Here is an 18,927-nt window from a genome sequence, read left to right on the forward strand (position 1 = left end):
ATAGCCCCTCCCTCCAGCATCTTCCCACCTGCCTGAGCATCCCTCCCCCGCGCCCCGTGGGCATGGCCTGAGCCCCGAGGGTCTCCCCGGCTAGGGGAGGCAGAGGGTCGAGGGCAGAATGAGTCCCCAGTCCCTTACCCCAGTCCAACCTCAGCGCCATACGTGGGTCTTCCACCTAAGCCTTGTCCTTCCCAGGCCTCCCTCCTTGGGAACGGTGACTAGACTGTAGGGAGAGAGAGGCGCGGCCTTGGAAGGGTTAAAGCATCGGCTGTCAACTCCTATCCCCAGCCTCGCCCGACCAACCTTTCCTGGGGCCCTCAGGACACCCCTTTTCACCTCCCCCACCGCCTTCTCCCTTCCTTCCCCGTTGAATCACGTAATAGACAGGGCTGTTCCTCCCCCAGCCTGACCGAGAGCTCACCAAGTGCTAAGTGCCTTTCCATCTCCAAGTATCCTCCATTGAGGAAACAGTTGTGTTCACCGTTATAACAGGGAGGGACACCGAGGCACGGAGAAGCCAAGTCAAAGGTAATCGGGTTTAAAGATACAGGAAGACTTGAACTCATTTTTGTCTGACTTCAGCACAGACACTTAGATGTGCTAAGATATGTGACTGGAGGATGAATAGTAATAGCAAGGCCCGTGTATTGAGGGCTTACTGTGTACTAGATACCATGTTCCCCACATCATTAATTCTCTCATCTTCAAACACCCCTAGGAAATGGGTACTGTTGTTACCATTTTACAGATGAACAAACTGAGCCCTAGAAAAGGTGACTTGGCCAAGGTCACACAGGTGCCCACTTAAAGGTTTCCATGGAAAAAGGGAAGGATAATAATGGATTTTTGAGTGTCTATGGAAAGGGACAGTCTCTACTACATTGACCAAGACTTAGACCCTGCCTTCCTAAAATCTGGTTTGTTGGCTACTGTCTGAATATTTTGAGAATGGGGATATTGAGCTCCTCCCAGCTCCCTCTTTTCTTAGTCTTAGAATCAGTCCTGGGGTTCTAGAGAATGGAGGAGATGTATCTAACATCTCCCACACCCTTAAATTTCATATTTACAATCTGTCAGTGTTCTAGAACATTGCCCTAGAGTCAGACAATATGTCAGTCAGCTAGTGCCACAATAATGCTACATAAGAAAACCACCCCCAGACTCAGTGTCATAAAACACTAGGCATTTATTTAGCCTTGAGTTAATCTGAGGTCAGTGACTTGGGCTCATCTGAGCTTATTTCCCCATTAGGATGGGTAGGGGGATATTGACTGTTGGTTGTTGAGGCTGGCCTTGGCTGTGATGAAGGCCTTGGACTTGGACTAGCCTTGCTATGTTTTTCTCATGGCCACAGTTAAACACAAGCAAAAACATGCAAGATCTCCTGAGTCCTGGGCTCAGAACTCACTAGTGCTTCTATCTAATTCTATCGGTCAAAGCAAGTCATGTGGCCAAGCCCAGAGTCAGGGGGTAGGGCTTCCCCCGACTCAACCCTACTCTTTCATTCCTCCCATCCCCAGAGTGGGAGAGCACTGAGGAGCTATATAGCAGAGGACGTGGCTATACGGATGAAGAATTGAGACCGTTAATGCAGTTATTCAATCACAGTGACTAAGTTTCAATCCTGGTTACTCACTAGCTGTGTGATTTTGGGCAAGTGAATTAACACCTCTGTGCCTCAGCTTCCTCCTCTGTAAAACAGGCCTAATAATACCTTTCTTTAGATTGTTAAATTTGTGGGAATTAAATAAGATATAATGCATATAAAGTACTGAGCACAATGCAAGTGCTCAATAAATGTTAATTATTGTTGTCACTGCCTTATAGAGTTCTATTGATAACAATGCTATAATTCTAACAATAACAGTGACAGTTTTTTATGGGGGAGGCCATGTGGCATGCAGGATCTTATAGGTTCAATCTCTAGTTCCCCAACTAGAGATTGAACCTATGACCCCTGCAGTGGAAGAGCTGAGTCTTAACCACTGGATCACCATGGAGTCCTAACAGTGACAATTTGCTGAGCCCTTACCCTCTGCTAGGTGTTAAGGTGGGTGTTTGACCACAGTCCTATGATGTGGTTAGGGTGAAAATTATTGTCATTATTAGCATGTCACTCCCTTCTAAAGACAGAGAAACTGAAGGTGAGAGAGGGGACAGAACTCACAGTCAGTCCCTGTTAGAGGTGGGATCTCTAGACTTTACTGGTGGTCCAGTGGCTAAGACTCCATGCTCCCGATACAGGGGGTCTGGGTTTGATCCTGGTCAGGGAAACAGAGCCCATGTGCCACAAGGAGATATCCCACTGGCCACAATGAAGATTGAAGATCCTGCATGGTGCAACTATTTATTTGGCTGTGCCAAATTTTTAAAACAGTAGTGGGACTTCCGAACTCAGCCCCTATCCCTAACCTGCCTCTCCTCATCCCTAGGCCTCATCTCCCCCAATGGCGCAGGTACCAGGGGAAGTGGACAACATGGAGGGGCTGCCAGCCCCCAATAATAACAACCCTGCGGCCCGCTGGGACAGTCCTGATCGGGGCTGGGAGCGAGAGCAACCGGCCGCCTCCACTGCAGCAGCTTCGCTCTTTGAGTGCTCCCGGATCAAGGCCTTGGCAGGTACCTGGAAGAGGGCTGGGGTTGGAGGTGGGAGAGAAGGAAGGGAAGGCACTGCTGGGGTGATATCTGTATACCTTGATGACCTGGAGGATGGGAAGAGGGTTACAGACACTTGGAACTTGAGTCTTTAGACCAGCACTCTCCAGTAGAACTTTCCACGATAATGGAAAATAGTTCTCTATCTGTGATGTCCAGTATTGTTGTTGTTTAGTTACTAAGCATGTCCAACTCCTTCGTGACCCCATGGACTGTTAGCCCACCAGGTTCCTCTGTCCATGGGATTCTTCAGGCAAAAATACTGGAGTGGGTTGCCATTTCCTCCTCCAGGGGATCTTCCTGACCCAGGGATCGAACCTGTGTCTCCTGCATTGGCAGGCAGATTCTTACCACTGAGCCACTTGGGAAACCTCTCATAGAGCCTTAGAAATGTACAATCCCAGAAACGTGGGACTTTCTAAGTGTGCTTCCTTGGAATCCCCAAATGCTGACATCTAGCATCTTAGGACCATGGAATGTCATATTCAGAGGTTCTTTGAATCCAAGACCTTTAGAAATGGAGACTCTTGTAAACAGAACTTTGTAATCACCGATCTTAAACATTTTAATTGTTGGGTCTTAGAATCTTAAAGCCTCAGAAATCTAGACTGTAATATACATAGGTCTTTAGGGCTTTATAATCCTAAAGCTTTAGGATTTCAGATTAGAAATGTGGATGCTGAGCACTTTGAGAAAGAATGACCACAGCTTCATGTTTTTTTGCACTGAAACCCTCAGTCTTGGGACAACTAGAATTGTTGGTCACGCTACTTTGATGTTTTAGGACAATATAAGCAAAGACGAGAGAACTGTATAGAATCTTAGGACCTTAGACTTTTGGAACTTTAAGTTCTTGATCCTTTGGACTTTGTATTCATGAAGTTTTAGAACCTCAGAAGTGTTTAATCATCAATACTAAAGTTTTATGAGCAAAGACCCTTCTCAGACACACAATTCCATAATCATAAGCCTTTAGAACATTAGACCCTTAGCACGTTGACCCTTGGAATGTTAATATCTCAGAAATGTGGCATGTTATGCACATAAAATATATATTTTCAGAGTCATGAAATCTTAAAATCCCAAAGTCAGTATCAGTTCCCTTAGAATCTCAGAATGTTAGTAACTCAGCATTTGACAATCGTGGGATCTTCAATACTGAGATTCTTGGAACTTTATAAGATGTTGAGCATCTTGTTAAACTCCTGGGCCTCTGTGGAAGCAGGTGACATACACAAGTGAGTGGCCTGGGGGCTGTGGTCAACTGGTCACCAGCTCTAAACCCTAGGAAATGTGGGCCCAGAGCTGTTAGCTCTGATGTTTATCTGCCATTTCCCAATTTAAAAAAGCAAACTGTAAATAAGTGCACAAAGTCTGAACCAGATTCAACCCATGGATTGCTGGTTTCCTCTGGTTTCGACATCTAGAAGGATATAAACATATACTCATGAAAACTTAAAACTGTATTTTATTTTTTGGTTGTACCTCACAGCATGTGGGATCTTAGGTCTCCAACCAGGGATTGAACCCATGTCCCCTGCATTGGAAGTGCAGTCTTAACCACAAGACCACCAGGAATGTCCCAAAAATGTATTTTTAGATTCTTAGATTTAAGTCCTTGGGAATGTATCCACTTAGAATTCTAGAATTTATTATTTCATCCACAAAATATTTAGGCAGTGCCTGCTCTGTGCTTGGACAAAGTGGGGACATAGTGGTGATTGAGGCAGCCCAGGTCCTGCTTCTCCAGGGCTCCCAGTCCAGTGGGAACGTTAGATCCAGTCCAGTGGGAAAGTTAGATCCAGCCTGGCTGTGTTGAACCACAGGAATCAGAGCCGAGATGGGGGAGGCACGGGCAGAGGCCAGATGGGGAAGCTCAGAGCTGTAGGAGCCCAGATGAGGGGCCTGATTCAGGAGAGAGGATCAGAGTGCTTCATGGAGGAGAAGATGGCTAAGCTGAGCTCCAAAGGACGAACAGGAGTGAATGCTGGGGAAGAGAGTGGAAGAATATTCCAGAGGGAGGGAACAGCACAGGCAAGACCTCCAGAAGTTGAGAATAGCTAGAGTGAGGTGGTGAGTAAATGATGATGGGAAAGGAGGCAGTGGCAGCCAGATCTTGAGGGGCCTTGTTGGCCATTCTGAAGAGTCTGAGGGCACCTGAGACTATGGGGAGATTTTATGCAGAGGTGGGATGTGGCGATGTGAGGATCAAGGACTCTACAACTTTAAGAACCACTGATTCGAGAACACTAGCCCCAGACACTTCAGACAGCATCTAGTCCAGAGAAATGTAGGGACCCCCTCTAAGGAAAAAAGCTTTCTCACATACTCCCTGTGTCTACTTAAATTATCGCAACTGTGGTTTTCTGTTGTCTTTTTTCTTTTCCATTATGGCTTATTACAGGATATTGAATATAGCTCCTCGTGCTATACAGTAGGGCCCTGTTGCTTGTCCATTCTATATATTTATAATGGTTTACATCTGCTGATCCCGAACTCCCAGTTCCCACCCCCACATTCTCAGTGTCTGTGAGTCTGTTTTCTGTTTCATTTGTGTCATATTTTAGATTCCACATGTAACTATTATCATTGAACTATGGTTTTCTAAAATGTACAAAAACACACAGCCCTGCTTATATCTCTTATGCTTGTTCTGCAACTAAAACACATAAATTGGATTGAGACTCAAACCACAAAACCAGTAACTTCCGCTTAACAATGACGTCAAGATGCTGCCATCCTACTGCGCAAAATATTACTATGACATAGACAGCTACCATGCATTTTCTTTTGCATCCCTTTGCCCACTTCTCTCGTGGTTTTCTTTATTCAAACTAAAGCTAAATCTTTGAGCAGAGTCCTCTGTAAATGTTTTTGCATGAATTTATTTAAAAAATTGTCTGGATCCTGTACTCAGAGAATTTGTGGTTTGCTGGTCTCATGTGTCTGTGTGAGGCCCCATTCTTTCTCTCTCTTAAAAAAAAAATGTATGTATTTATTTGTCTGCTTCGGGTCTTAGTTGCAGCATGCAGGGTCTTTTAGTTGTGGCATTTGAACTCCTAGTTGCAACGTGTGGGATCTAGTTCCCTGACCAGGGATCGAACTGGGGGCCCCTGCATTGGGAGTTCAGAGTCTTAGTCACTGGATTACCAGGGAAGGCCCTGAGGTCCCTATTCTCTTGATCTACTCTTTGATTCTCTTTTATTCCCAAATCTCACATCAATGCTTTCTCTCTTATAGGCAATCATTCTGATTGTTTTAATGCAAATCTTTTTCTCTGCATGTGGATAACTGCAACATGCATTGCTAATTCCTGTGCATGGATCCATATTTTTAAACTCTTTATTAAAATATCACATCCACAGAGAAACTCAAATATATTGTATGGCCAGCATTTCCACGATGAGTACCCCCTTATAACTAGATTGGGAAACAGACTCTGACAGCCCCAGAGAAGCCCCCCTCAGGCTGCCTCTATGTCATCCTGGGAGTAAACACTGTCTTAGCGTCTAACAGCGTATATTCAGTTTGCTGGCACTTGAACTTTATATAAATAGGATCATGTCATGGGTACCCCTCTGTGTTTGGTTTGACGCACTCAGCACTCGGCTCATGAGATTCATCCATATCTACCTGTACTTGTAGGCTGTTCCTTTTCATTGCTGTATAGTATTCCACAATGTGATTATGGCATAGCTTATCCGTTCATCTGTTAATGAGCATTTGAGTTCCTTCTACTTTGGGACTATCACAAACCAGAAGATTACAATCTAGTAACTAGTGGTATCACAAGCTATTACAGATTATTGCTGTTCTAAACTGTGTAGGATACAGGCACTCATTTCTGATAGCTTATACCCACCCAGGAATGAAATTGTTGTGTCACTTGGTATGTGTATATCTAAACTTTAGAAGAAACTTCTGGTTTGGATCATTTTACATTCCCACCGGCAGTGTATGAATGATTCAGTGGCTGTACATCCAACCCTTGGTATGGTCAGTCTTTGTAATTTTAACCGTTCTGATGGATGTGCATTCTATTGTGGTTTTAATCTGCATTTCCCTGATGGCTAAAAGCAGCTAACGAAGTGGAGCGCCTCTTCAAAGATTTGCTCTTTGGATATGCTCCTGTGAAGTGCCCATTCAAGTCTTTTGTCTACTTTCTTATTAATTTTTTTTTTTTGGCTTCACTGCAGGCAGTGTATGGAAGCTTAATTCCCCAACCAGGGATCAAACCCTCACCCCCTCCATTCAAAGCACAGAGTCCTAACCACTTGACAGCACACAGAAATCCCTTCCTGCCTTTTTTCTATTTTGTGGGTATTCTTATATACTTTGAGTACAAACCCTTGGTGTGATATATGTGTTCTGAATATTTTCTCCCACTATGTGGCTTGTCTTTTCATTCTCTTAATGTTGCCTATAAAAAATAATTTTATTTATTATTTTTGGCTGTGCGGGCTCTTCGTTGCGTCGAGGGCTCTCTAGTCGTGAGCAGGGGCTACTCTTCCTTGCGGTGCTCGGGCTTCTCGTTGCGATGGCTTCTCTTATTGTGGAGCCTGGACTCTAGTGCGTGTGGGCTCAGTAGTGGTGGCGCTTAGTTGCTCCACGGCACGTGGGATCTCCCCACTTCAGGGGTCAAGCCCGTGTCTCTTGTATTGGCAGGTAGATTCTTTACCTCTGAGCCACCAGGGAAGCCCTTAGTGTTGCCTTTTGATGAACAGTGTTTCTTAATTTAAAGGTAGTTTAATTTGATAATTATTTAATCATGATTTCCTATACGGCTCACACTCTGTGTCTTGTGTAAGAAACTGCCTGCACCAAGGTCATGGAGATATTCTTTCATGTTTTCCTCTGAAAGCATTATTGCATTCATTTCACATTTAGGTTTATAAGCCAGATGGTATTTAGTATATTTATTATTGTATACAGTGTGGGTCAAAGTTCTTTTGTCCCCCACCCTGCCCCGCTCCATGAATGTCCAGTTGACTCAGCTCCACTTATTGAAGAGACTTTCCTTTCCCTACTGAACTGCCATTTCACTTTGTTGTAAATCTGGGAGCCCTATATGTGTGGGTTTGTACATACAGGTATGGCTAATCGATGCATGTTTTATCATAGTCTCGATTGCATTTTTGGCATTATGTTCTCATTCAGCGCTGTGGCTTCAAGCCTCAAGACTCATCCGTGTGGCTCTGTGTGCCTCTAGTCTAACTGCTGCCTGGAGCTGATGGTGTGTATCCGCCATGCTCCACTTCCCCAGTGATGGAGAACCAGGCTCTCTCCAGCCCTCAACCTGTCCCTGCCCCCTCCCAGCAAACAGCACTGCACTGAGGCATCATCGTGTGTGCTCCTTATAAACCAGAGTGGAGGGACTTCCCCAGTGGTCCAGTGGCTGAGACCCTGCCCTCCCAATGCAGGGGACCTGGGTTCAGTGCCTGGTCAGGAAACTAGATCCTACACGCTGCAACTAAGACCTGGTGAAGCCAAATAAATAAATAATAAACATAAAAAAAACACCCGATGTGGGAACGTTTATAGAACATATATGTAGGGAAAGAATTGTTGGCTCACAGAGGGAGCGCACTAATTTGACTCAGATTGTCTTCAGAGTGGGCTTCCCTGGTGGCTGAGATGGTAAAGAATCTGCCTGCAATGCAGGAGACCTAGGTTTGATTCCTGGGTCTGGAAAATTCCCCTGGAGAAGAGAATGGCTACCCACTCTAGTATTGTTGCCTGGAGAATTCCATGGACAGAGGAGCCTGGTGGGTGACAGCCCATGGGGTCCCAAAGAGTCGGACATGACTGAGTGACTAACACAATTGCTACCCACCAGCTGGCATGAGGGTTGTGATATTCCCAAGTTTCCATCAATACCTGGTATCTCCAACTTCCTCACTTTTCCCAGACTAATATCCAATGTATCATTTACATATTGTCTCTACCCTTTCTTGGAAACCAATATAGATTAGTCCCTGCTCTATGAAAATCTTGATGTAGTAAATATGTGAAAAAATTAAAGTCTTATTCTAAGGAAATGAGTTTCACTTAAAAAAATTGTTTTTGGCCACACTGCACAGCATGTGGGACCTAGTTCCCTGACCAGGGATGGAACCCTTGACCCCTGCATTGGAAGTGCAGAGTGTTAACCACGGGACTGTCAAGGAAGTCCCAGGCTTGCATTTCGGTTGTAATCGGTCACTACCACAGTGGGGAAGAATATAGAAATCGCAAAATAGTATGAACACAATGGCAGACAAAGAACAATTGTAATTTGACTTAGAGTCTTGACAACCCAAAGATGTGTGTGGCAGCTAGAGGACCAGGAGGAAGTTAATGGGCTCCTCAAAAAGGAGAATTTAAGGAAGGGACTGTTTACAGACATGTGGAGACCCCGGGGACTGGGACAGGGCAGGGAGTGCTGAGAGGGGAGCGAGGCATCCCCAGCAGGAGTGGGGGCTGTAGGAAGTCCCACCAGGCCCTGGGGGAAGCCTGGTCAAGCAAGGAAAGTGAAAGTGTTTGCCATTGTTCGGTCATGTCCAACTGTTTGCGACTCCATGGACTGTAGCCCACCAGGCTCCTCTGTCCATGGGATTTCCCAGGCAAGAATACTGGAGTGGGTTGCCATTTCCTCCTCCAGGGGATCTTCTCGACCTAGGGATCGAACCCAGGTCTCCTGTGTTGCAGGTAGATTCTTTACTCTCTGAGCTACCAGGGAAGCCATGCCCTCCTCCAGGGGATCTTCCTGATCCAGGGATCGAACCGGTGTCTCTTATGTCTCCCGCATTGGCAGGCGGATTCTTTACCACTAGGGAACCCTGGGGAGGAAATGAATCCCTCAGCCCTTTCTCTCTCCCCTCATCTCTTGCTAGCCAAACCTCTAATGGCCCAAGAGCCCATTCCCACAGTCCACCCTGGCCAGCCTCCCTGGGCTCACAGCAGGTGCACCAGAGAGGAGGTGGCGCCAGAGGGGCAGATGGAAGGCACCCACTTCCATGCGGAGGTAGCTGCACACACTCACCAGCACAGTCAACATTCAGTGTCAACTTAGGCCAGAACTGGCACTCTAGGACACATTTGGTTTCAACCCCACTGTGTTTTATAAAAACGTAAATCAGTTGCCAGCATTTAAAAATAGGGAGATTCTTGTCTCCAGATTTTTGGCATCTCGTGGGCTATCACGTGGTGCGGCAGCACTGGGCCTTCACTCCCGTGAAGCTCCAGTCGTGCGGGGCTGTGTGGCTGCTGCTCCCTTTTAGCACGGCCTCATTCTCCCTTGTGGAGCCTGCCTGGCCCCGGGGGGCATTTCGGTTCTGGACCCCAGCTCCATGCTAACGAGACTGTAATCACATACTCCCAAATCTCACTGCATAGTTCTCTATAAAGTCACCATCTAGACAGTCCAGGATGTGTTTCTTCTTTTTTAAAAGAGTATTTATTTACTGGCTGCACTGCTGCGTCTTAGTTGCTGAGCTCAGGCTTTCTCTAGTTGCGGTGAGCGGAGGCTACTTTGGTGCACAGGCTTCTCACTGCAATGGCCTCTCTTATTGCAACAGCACAGGCTCTAGGAGAGGGGGATTCCCTAGTGGCAGCTCGTGGGCTTAGGTGCCCTGCAGCATGTGGAAACTTCTCAGACCAAGGAGCAAACCCATGTCGCCTCTGTTGGATTACCAGGGAACTCCATCCAGGATGTGTTACTATTAATTTTCTTTGCAGATCACAGAAATGAAGTTACAAAATTAAAAACTATTCTCCCGAGTCCTTGTTTTCCAAGCATGCATTCCCAAACACCCAGGGTCCCCCAGAGCCCACTGAAGTAACCCTGACCTAGTCTAAACCCCTCATTTTGGAAATGGGAAAACAGAGGCCCAAAGAGGAGGGATGGGCTTTGGGCTTTTCCCAACATAGCCTGTCGCTAGTAAAGGCAGAGCTGAATCCAGTTGCCCTCATTCCACCCCTCTCAGGGGATGCACTCAAGTTCCACTCGGGCCTCAGCATGAACTGCAATCTGCTCTGGGCATTGGCTGTCAGAGGCAGGATAAGCACTCTATTTACATATTTCCCGTCATCACTTCCTTATGTGTGATGAGGGATCATGTGTTCACACAGGCCCCCCATCCCATCCAAAAGCACACAAGCCACATTCAAGCAAACAAGGTATGCTGTTCGGATTCACTGGGTTGTTTCTGTATATTCAAAAAACATTTATTTTTTAATTTTATCTATTATTTATTTGGCTGAGCTTGGTCTTAGTTATGTGGGATCTAGTTCCCTGACCAGGTAGTATATGGTATATCCGTACAATGGACCACTGGGGCTTCCCAGGTGGTGCTAGTGGTAAAGAACCCACCTGCCAATGCAGGAGACATAAGAGACGTGAGTTCGATCCCTGGGTGGGGAAGATCAGCTGGAGGAAGGCAAGGCAACCCACTCCAGGATTCTTGCCTGAAGAATCTCCATGGACAAAGGAGCCTGGGGAGCTACAGTCCATAGGGTTGCACAGAATGGGACACACCTGAGTGACTCAGGACTCACGCATGCATGGAATGTTACTTAGCTGTAAAAAGGAATAAAAAACTGCTACATACCACAACATGGATGAGCCTTGAAAACATTATGCTGAGTGAAAGAAGTCGGACACAAAAGGTCGCATGTTGCATGATCCCATATCCAGAGTAGGACAATCCTTAGAGACAGAAAATGGATGAATGGTTGCCTAGGGTTAGGAAAAGGTGGAATGTGGAGTGACTGTTAACAGGTATGGGGTTTCTTTTCTGGGGTGATCAAAGTGTTCTGATATTAGATAGAGGGGATGGTCGTATAACTCTGTGAATATGCTAAAAACTACTGAATTTACAAGTTAGAAGGACAAATTCTATAGTATGGGAAGTATAGCTCATACTAAAACTGTTATTTAAAAAAGAAATGACAGGAAGAGAGGTCCCAAACGATTTCTTGGTAAGCAGCGAGGAAAAGTTGCATACATCCTTCCCACCTGGCACCTCCCCCTTAAGTCATCCCAAGCCCACTCTTGCCCCAGGGATGGGGGAAACCTGGCAATCCAGCAGCTACAGAGGGGAAGATGTGGCTCCTGCCCTCAGGGAACATGCAGTCTAGCATAGGCCTTCCTCTTCATTCCCCCACAGCCTGTCAGTGGCTAACCCTTACTTTTTCATCTCTAAATAACTCCAAGATGCCCCCCTCCCCCATCCCCTCAGTGTCTGCCCTGGGCCAGCCTCTCTCCGGAGTCCTTTCCCCAATCTCCTCCCTGGGCTCCAGGCTGCCATTCTTGCCCTCTCAGATGTACCCTCCCCACAGCAGCCAGGGATATTCCTGAGACCCAACCCTCATCCTCTCCTCCCTCCTTAACCCTCTGTGACTCCCTAGACTATTACCTGTGTGCTTAGTCACTCAGTTGTGCCCGACTCTTTGCAACCCCAAGGACTGTAGCCCACCAGGCACCTTTGTTCACGGGATTTTTCCCAGGCAAGTATACTGGAGTGGGTTGCCATTTCCTCCTCCAAGGGATCTTCTCAACCCAGGGATCAAACATGCGTCTTCTGCATTGCAGGCGGATTCTTTACCGTGGAACCACTGGGGAAGCCCCAGCTTATGATCTGTGCCCCCACTAAACTGAACTCTGCCAGGAAAGGGCTCTGACTGAATTCAGAGCCCAGAACGGTGCCAGGCACATAGTGGACGCTTGAATACTTACTGAACAAATGAACAGAGCTGACTAGGCTAAGACACAAAACAGTTTTCCTATGCAACTGATATCTCAGGAAAATTTTAAAGGACAGCAGAGAGGGGTGAGGGAAGGGCGTCCCAGATAGGAGGAAGCACCTGCAAAAGACCTGATAGTTGCAGAGAGCTGGGCCTGGGCAAGAACTGCCTGGGCCTTGGAGGGCTGGGGTGAAACTGGAAGGCGGAGTTCCTGGAGGAGCTGGGGGCTCATCAGGACCTGTCCTTCAGATGAGCGGGAGGCCGTGCAGAAGAAAACCTTCACCAAGTGGGTGAACTCGCACCTCGCCCGTGTTGGCTGCCACATCGGGGACCTCTATACAGACCTCAGGGACGGCTTCGTGCTCACGCGGCTGCTGGAAGTGCTGTCTGGGGAGCAGCTGGTGAGGGGGCCAGAAGGGGTGGGGGAAGGGGGCCGCCCTGGAGTCTCGGGCTGGGCTACTGTATACAGGGCCAGGCTAATGGATGGATGGAGCTTACTAGAAAGACTGAGTGGATTAGAGGCCCCTCATTCGGGTGGGCGGGGCCATGGCACAAGGTTGAGTTTAGTTGGGAAGAGCCTGGGATCTGGCTTGGAACAGAGGTGGGATTCTGTCTAAGGAGAGGGCTGTCCTTCAGGGAGGAACTCTGGGCTTGGGTGGGGCTCCACTGGAAGTGGTGGTGGGGGCCGGCTAATGGAGAAGGGTGGATCTTTATTAGAAGGGCTTGGCTTGGATATGCGGTAGCAGGAGGCAGGGCTATAAAATTGGGGCAGAACTCTGTTGCAGGGGTCTGTGGTTGAGGGTGTGGTTGTCATCGGAAAAGTGAGGCCGAGGTTGCGGGAGTCTGGGGATTAAATGGAACTCTTGTATGGATACGGCTTATTGTGGGCTACAGTTGTATTTCTGGGCTTGGATGGGACTTCACTGCAAAGGATGGGGTTATGATGGAGCTAGAGATTGATGAAAGGACCAGAGCCTGAAGCTCTGGAAGTCATGAGGGGCACATGGTATAGAACAGGAGCGCCCTTGAAAGGAATAGAGCAACTGAACAGCCCCATAAACGAGACGGAGACTCCTGGAGTGGGGCGGGGCTTGAAAGAAGTGGGCGTGGCTCTAGGCAGAAATCTGAAGAGGAGGAAGTGAGGGGTGTGGTCATGGGACTAGCGGCAAAACAGTGGTGGCCTGGGACGGAGATCCAATGGAAGGGGCGGGAGTAAGACTACGAGAAAGGGGCGGGGCTTAATGATAAAAGGTGTGGCTATCAGTTTAGAGGTGGAGCTTAACTTGAAGGGGTGGGGCCAGGAACTAGAATAAGCCCTGAAAGGACACGACTTAGAAGGGGTCTGGCTATGAGTGGTGCAGAGCTTCTTTAGAAGGACTGGATCCTGGGTCTTTGATAAGGCTGAGGGGGCGTGGCCTGGACCAGGGGTAGAGGGGCCTAGTTATGTAGATAACCTTCTTTGAAAGAGGTGGGATCGAGGGCGCGTGCTTTTGGCCAGGCCCTGGCTCTTCTAATACCCCTGCCGCTCTAGCCAAGGCCCACGCGTGGTCGCATGAGGATCCACTCACTGGAAAACGTAGACAAGGCCCTGCAGTTTCTGAAGGAGCAGCGTGTGCACCTGGAGAACGTGGGCTCACATGACATCGTGGACGGGAACCACCGACTGACCTTGGGGCTGGTCTGGACCATCATCCTTCGTTTCCAGGTGATCCCAAGTGACCCCAGCCCAGCCCACCCCACCCCCTGGAGGGAGGCCTTAAGAGGTTGTCCCTCACCCCCTCATCCAGTCATTCCAGAAATATTCCTAATATGCTCCAGGACACAACACCATCATTACAATCATCATGTATATTGATTTTACTGTGTTCTAAGCACTTGGCATTTAATATGCACAATAATCCCATAAATTAGATATTATTCAGTATGCCATTTTACCAACAAGGAAACTGAAGCCCAGAGAGGTGAAGTAATATGCTCAAGGTCACGCAGCTGGGTAGTGGAGCTGGTATGGGAATCCAGGCAGTCTTGCTCCAGTTCAGAAACAAAATAGACAAATTTTCTGTCTTTATGGAGCAAGACATGGGGGGCAGCAGTAGACAGATAATAAATAAGCCCATCAATATGTAAACAAGACATGTGTGGGGAAAGGACCAATTCTAAGCAGAGAAGAAAAAAAAGAGCCATGCAGAAAAGAATAGATTATGATAAAGCAGTAATAGGGATCGTATGGACCAGAGAAGGGCTTGGGGAGAGGCTGGTGGATGAATGATTATGAAGATGAAAGGGAAAAGCATTCCAGGCAGAGGGCACAGCAGATGCAAAGTCCCTGGGGTGGGAATGAACTTGGCTTGTTGCAGGAACAGAAAGACCAGTATGACTTGAGACTGGGAGGCAAGGGGGAGACAGGGAAGAGATGAGTCAGAAGTCTCGGCAGGGCCTAGGTGATCTGTGGTTAACAATCTGATCTTATTCTGTCTGAGATGGGGAGAAATTAGAGTTTTATCAAGAGAAAAGGCATCATCAGACTTAGAAATATCCCTCTGGATTGGAGGTCATCACCAAGATTGGGAGCTGGAAGCCCAAGGAAGAGGCAGGAGCTGGACCGGGGTGGGGCATAGACAGGTGAAGAAGGGGCCAGGTAGGATAGGGGGGAATGGACATGCCATAGGGGAAGGGGAGGGGGAGAGAGTTGGTGCCCCCACCGTGAGCCTGAAGCTGCCTCTCCCATAACCTCTGTCCCCCCAGGGTGTGGGTGGGGTGTCTCCCAGCCTCAAGCCCTCCAGACCCCAGCAGCCATGTTTTGTATCCTTACAGATTCAAGTCATCAAGATTGAGACTGAGGACAACAGAGAGACACGCTCAGCCAAGGACGCGCTGCTCTTGTGGTGTCAGATGAAGACAGCTGGGTAAGTCCCCCGTCCTCAGGGGAGCCAGGCCCTCACCTCTGGGCTTCCTTCTGGGACAGGGGTGCAAGGGGTGGCTTAAGTCCTCAGTGTCAAAAGTTACATCTGAAGTTGCCAAACTCTTTCAACCTTGATGTATCACAATCCCGTGTCACAGTGTAACCTGTATCACAGTCTGGAAGAACTTGGACTCCTTAGGGGAATAATGCCGGGAGGTGGGGTGTGTCCCCAGCCTGCTCCCTTCTCTCCTCCTACTTGGTCCTACACCTCTAGAGGCCTCAAGTGCACCTGTGTGGGACCCCTGGGCCCGATTCTCGAGCTGTCCCCCACCCTACACCCTTGAAAGTAGCCCCCTCAGCCTAGGAGGGCACACCCAGGGCTCAGGCAGCTGGGGTGGGAAGTTCAGGGTCCTGGTATCTTCAGTGGGTTTGAGAAGAGGGGCACACAGACACCACTGGGCATGCCCCCTGGTCCCTCAATTCTGTCCTTCTGGGAAGGGCCTGGCCTGAAACTCAAGTGCCCTCTGGAGAGCAGCCTGGGGAGGAAGGAGGTAGGGGCAGGCATGGATGGAGACTGGGCGTTCTCTGTCTCTCGTCCTCCTGGGGCTCCCGGTCTGTCTTGCAGTGCTATCCGTTCTTCCGTGTGTCTGTCTTTACCTCTACATCTGCTTTCCCTTGTTCTGATCACTCTCTCCCCCTTCTCTTCTCTCTCCTCCCATCTTCCTTTCCCCACCTCTGTATCTCTCTCTCTCTGCCCCTCCCTTTTCCTTCTTCCCTCTGTCTCTCTCTCTCTTGCTCATCTCCCGTCCCTCTCAATCTCGCTCCCCCTCCTTCTCCCCATGCTGTCTCCATCTCTGTGTTCCCTCCGTCCTTCCTTCCTTTCCTCATATACCTATGTATCACCTGTGTCTATCTGCCCATCTGTCTACCTACCTACTTTTCTATCATTTATCTTTTATCATCTATCTATCCATCCATCAATCCATCTCTGTCTCTTCCTCCCTCCCTCTTTCCTCTGGACTTTCTCCATCTCTGCCTGCCTCTGTCTCTCCTTTCCACGCTGCCAGTTACCCCGAGGTAAACATCCAGAATTTCACCACCAGCTGGCGTGACGGCTTGGCCTTCAATGCCCTCATTCACCGGCACAGGTACCAGCTGGCCTGGGGCAGCTCTGCCCTGCACCCTACCCCCACCCTGTCCCTCAGATACTCACCTGTACATGGATGTGTACAGATGCCACTCACAGACACAGAACCCACTGCCTTCACCTCTCTGCTTCCATATGTATTTCCATTCACACACATGCTGTTACACATTTACACAGAGATGCACGCACACACAGACCCTGTGCACACATGGAGACCTTTATGCCCTCCCATAGATGTGAGCACACCTGCATATACTCATTCACATATACAGCTTCTACATGGACCTGCTGCTTGGGTGGTCCCAGGATGCGCAGCTCACTTGCTATGAATGGTTGAATCTGGTGTGTGCACAGCATCTCCTCCTCTCAGAAAATTCTTCCTCACAGTGAGCCCCCAAGTCCCCCTTCTGGCTCCCTGCACACCCACCTATTCCTGCTTTAGGGTCTGGTGCCGAGCTGGCTGAGGAAGGGCTCCCAGATAAATTACACCCACATCATGATCCATAACCTGGAGGAGGGCGTGGCAACCCACTCCAGTATTTTTGCCTGGAGAATCTCATGCACAGAGAAGCCTGGCCAGCTATAGCCTGTGGGGTTGCAAAGAGTTGGACACGACTAAAGCGACTGAGCACACACACGCAATCCATAATAACGGTCTGTTCATGTGACAGATGGGGGAAACTGAGGCCTGAGGCTGGAAGGGGCTTGCTTCCAGTGTGAAGGAAGCCAGAACCCACATGTACACACTCGTGTATATGGGGAGACCCAGCCCCACCTACATGCCCATCAACCCACAAGCTCTAACTGGAGTCCTGCTAACAATGGGAACATCACTGAGTGTACCCGGCATGTTCTAAGTGCTTTCCAATAAGTCGTTTACTATTCAGTGAGCCTGTAGGCAGAGGCTATTATTCTCTCCTTTTTACAAAGGAGGAAATGGAGGCCCAGGGCAAGACAGTAACTCATGCAGAGTGACAGCCAGGAGAAGGCTGGGCTGGGGTTTGAGTCAAGAGGGTGGGCTCCAGACCTCACACTTCCAAGCGCTACACAATACAGTACAGAACCCACCCACATAGACACGTGAGCGGCATAGTCAGATGTACACGTGAGCTTCCCTGGTGGCTCAGAGGGGAAAGCGTCTGCCTGCAATGTGGGAGATCTGGGTTCGATCCCTGGGTCAGGAAGAGCCCCTGGAGAAGGAAATGGCAACCCACTCCAGTACTCTTGCCTGGAAAATTCCATGGACGAAGGAACCTGGTAGGGTACAGTCCATGGGACTGCAAAGAGTTGGACACGACTGAGCGACTTCACTTTTCTTTACACATGCCCTCACGCAGAGCTCGCCCCACAGCTACATGGTGCACAGACACGCACCAGTACACACGGCTTTCCCCTTGGCTGGGTTGTGCGCCTCCTGCCCTCGCCCTGGGTGGGACTCAGACAAGGATGTCTTTTCACCCATTTGCCCACCGGCTTTGGAGCCTGCCTGCTGCCTGCCCGCTCTGTGCCCCTGCCCAGGCCCGATCTCGTGGACTTCAGCAAGCTCACCAAGTCCAACGCCAACTACAACCTGCAGAGAGCATTCCGCACGGCTGAGCAGCACTTGGGGCTGGCACGTCTCCTGGACCCTGAGGGTGAGCCCTGCATGGTGCCAGCCCGAGTTTCCTCCTGGGGGACTCCCAAATCCAGTGCTGCCCCCAAACTCAACTGCAACACCAGCCCAAAGCCCAAGATCATTTCAAATTTAACTCCCTCCCAGTGCCCACCTCTTCCTCATCAAGAATCCTACCTGCTTCCGGGCTCCATATCTGCTACTTTCTCCTTCTCTACCTTTTTTTTTTTTTGGCCACTCTGTGGGACTCGCTGGATCTTAGTTCCCCAATCAGGGATTGAACCTGTGTCCTTGGCAGTGAAAGCCTGTAGTCCTAACCACTGGACTGCCAGGGAATTCCTGTTCATATCTGTCTCAAACCCAACCCTATCTCCATTCCTGAGTTCAACTTAACCCTCCTTCCCCAACTCTATCCTTTTTTTAAAAAACAAAACAAAACAAAAACTGTTTACTTTTGTATTGGGGTATAGGCAATTAACAATGCTGTGATAGTAATAGTTTCAGGTGAACAGGGAAGTGACTCAGCCATACAAATACACGTATCCATTCTCCCCCAAACTCCGCTCCCATCCTCCGCTCCCATCCAGGCTGCCACAAACATTGAGTGGAGTCCCATGTGCTATACAGCAGGTCTTTGTTGGTTATCTATTTTAAATATAGCAGGAGACCTGGGTTTGGTCCCTGAGCTGGGAAGATCCCCTGGAGAAAGGAAAGGCTCTCCACTTCAGTATTCTGGCCTGGAGAATTCCATGGGCTGTATAGTCCATGGGATCCCAAAGAGTTGGACATGACTGAGCGACTTTCACTTTCAACCCCATCCTTAATCACCTCCCTGCCAAACCCAATCCCCCCAACCCCAGCCCCATCCCTAAAGCCAACACCACCCCC

The 18,927-nt window shown here is 48.7% G+C and overlaps 1 protein-coding gene across 1 annotated transcript in view; it reads left to right on the top strand.

The window, feature by feature from the left end:
- Positions 1–2,447: 2,447 nt before the first annotated feature.
- SPTBN4 (spectrin beta, non-erythrocytic 4) overlaps positions 2,448–18,927 on the top strand; it is a 74,831-nt gene continuing 58,351 nt past the window's right edge. Inside the window, exons 1-6 of the mRNA XM_068992036.1 lie at positions 2,448–2,619; positions 12,628–12,779; positions 13,910–14,083; positions 15,193–15,284; positions 16,348–16,428; positions 17,946–18,061. Of these exons, the coding sequence (XP_068848137.1) occupies positions 2,448–2,619; positions 12,628–12,779; positions 13,910–14,083; positions 15,193–15,284; positions 16,348–16,428; positions 17,946–18,061 (787 nt within the window). The remainder of the gene's footprint in view (positions 2,620–12,627; positions 12,780–13,909; positions 14,084–15,192; positions 15,285–16,347; positions 16,429–17,945; positions 18,062–18,927) is intronic.

The sequence above is a fragment of the Capricornis sumatraensis genome, chromosome 20 (assembly GCF_032405125.1).
Source record: "Capricornis sumatraensis isolate serow.1 chromosome 20, serow.2, whole genome shotgun sequence".
Classification (NCBI taxonomy): Eukaryota; Metazoa; Chordata; class Mammalia; order Artiodactyla; family Bovidae; genus Capricornis; species Capricornis sumatraensis.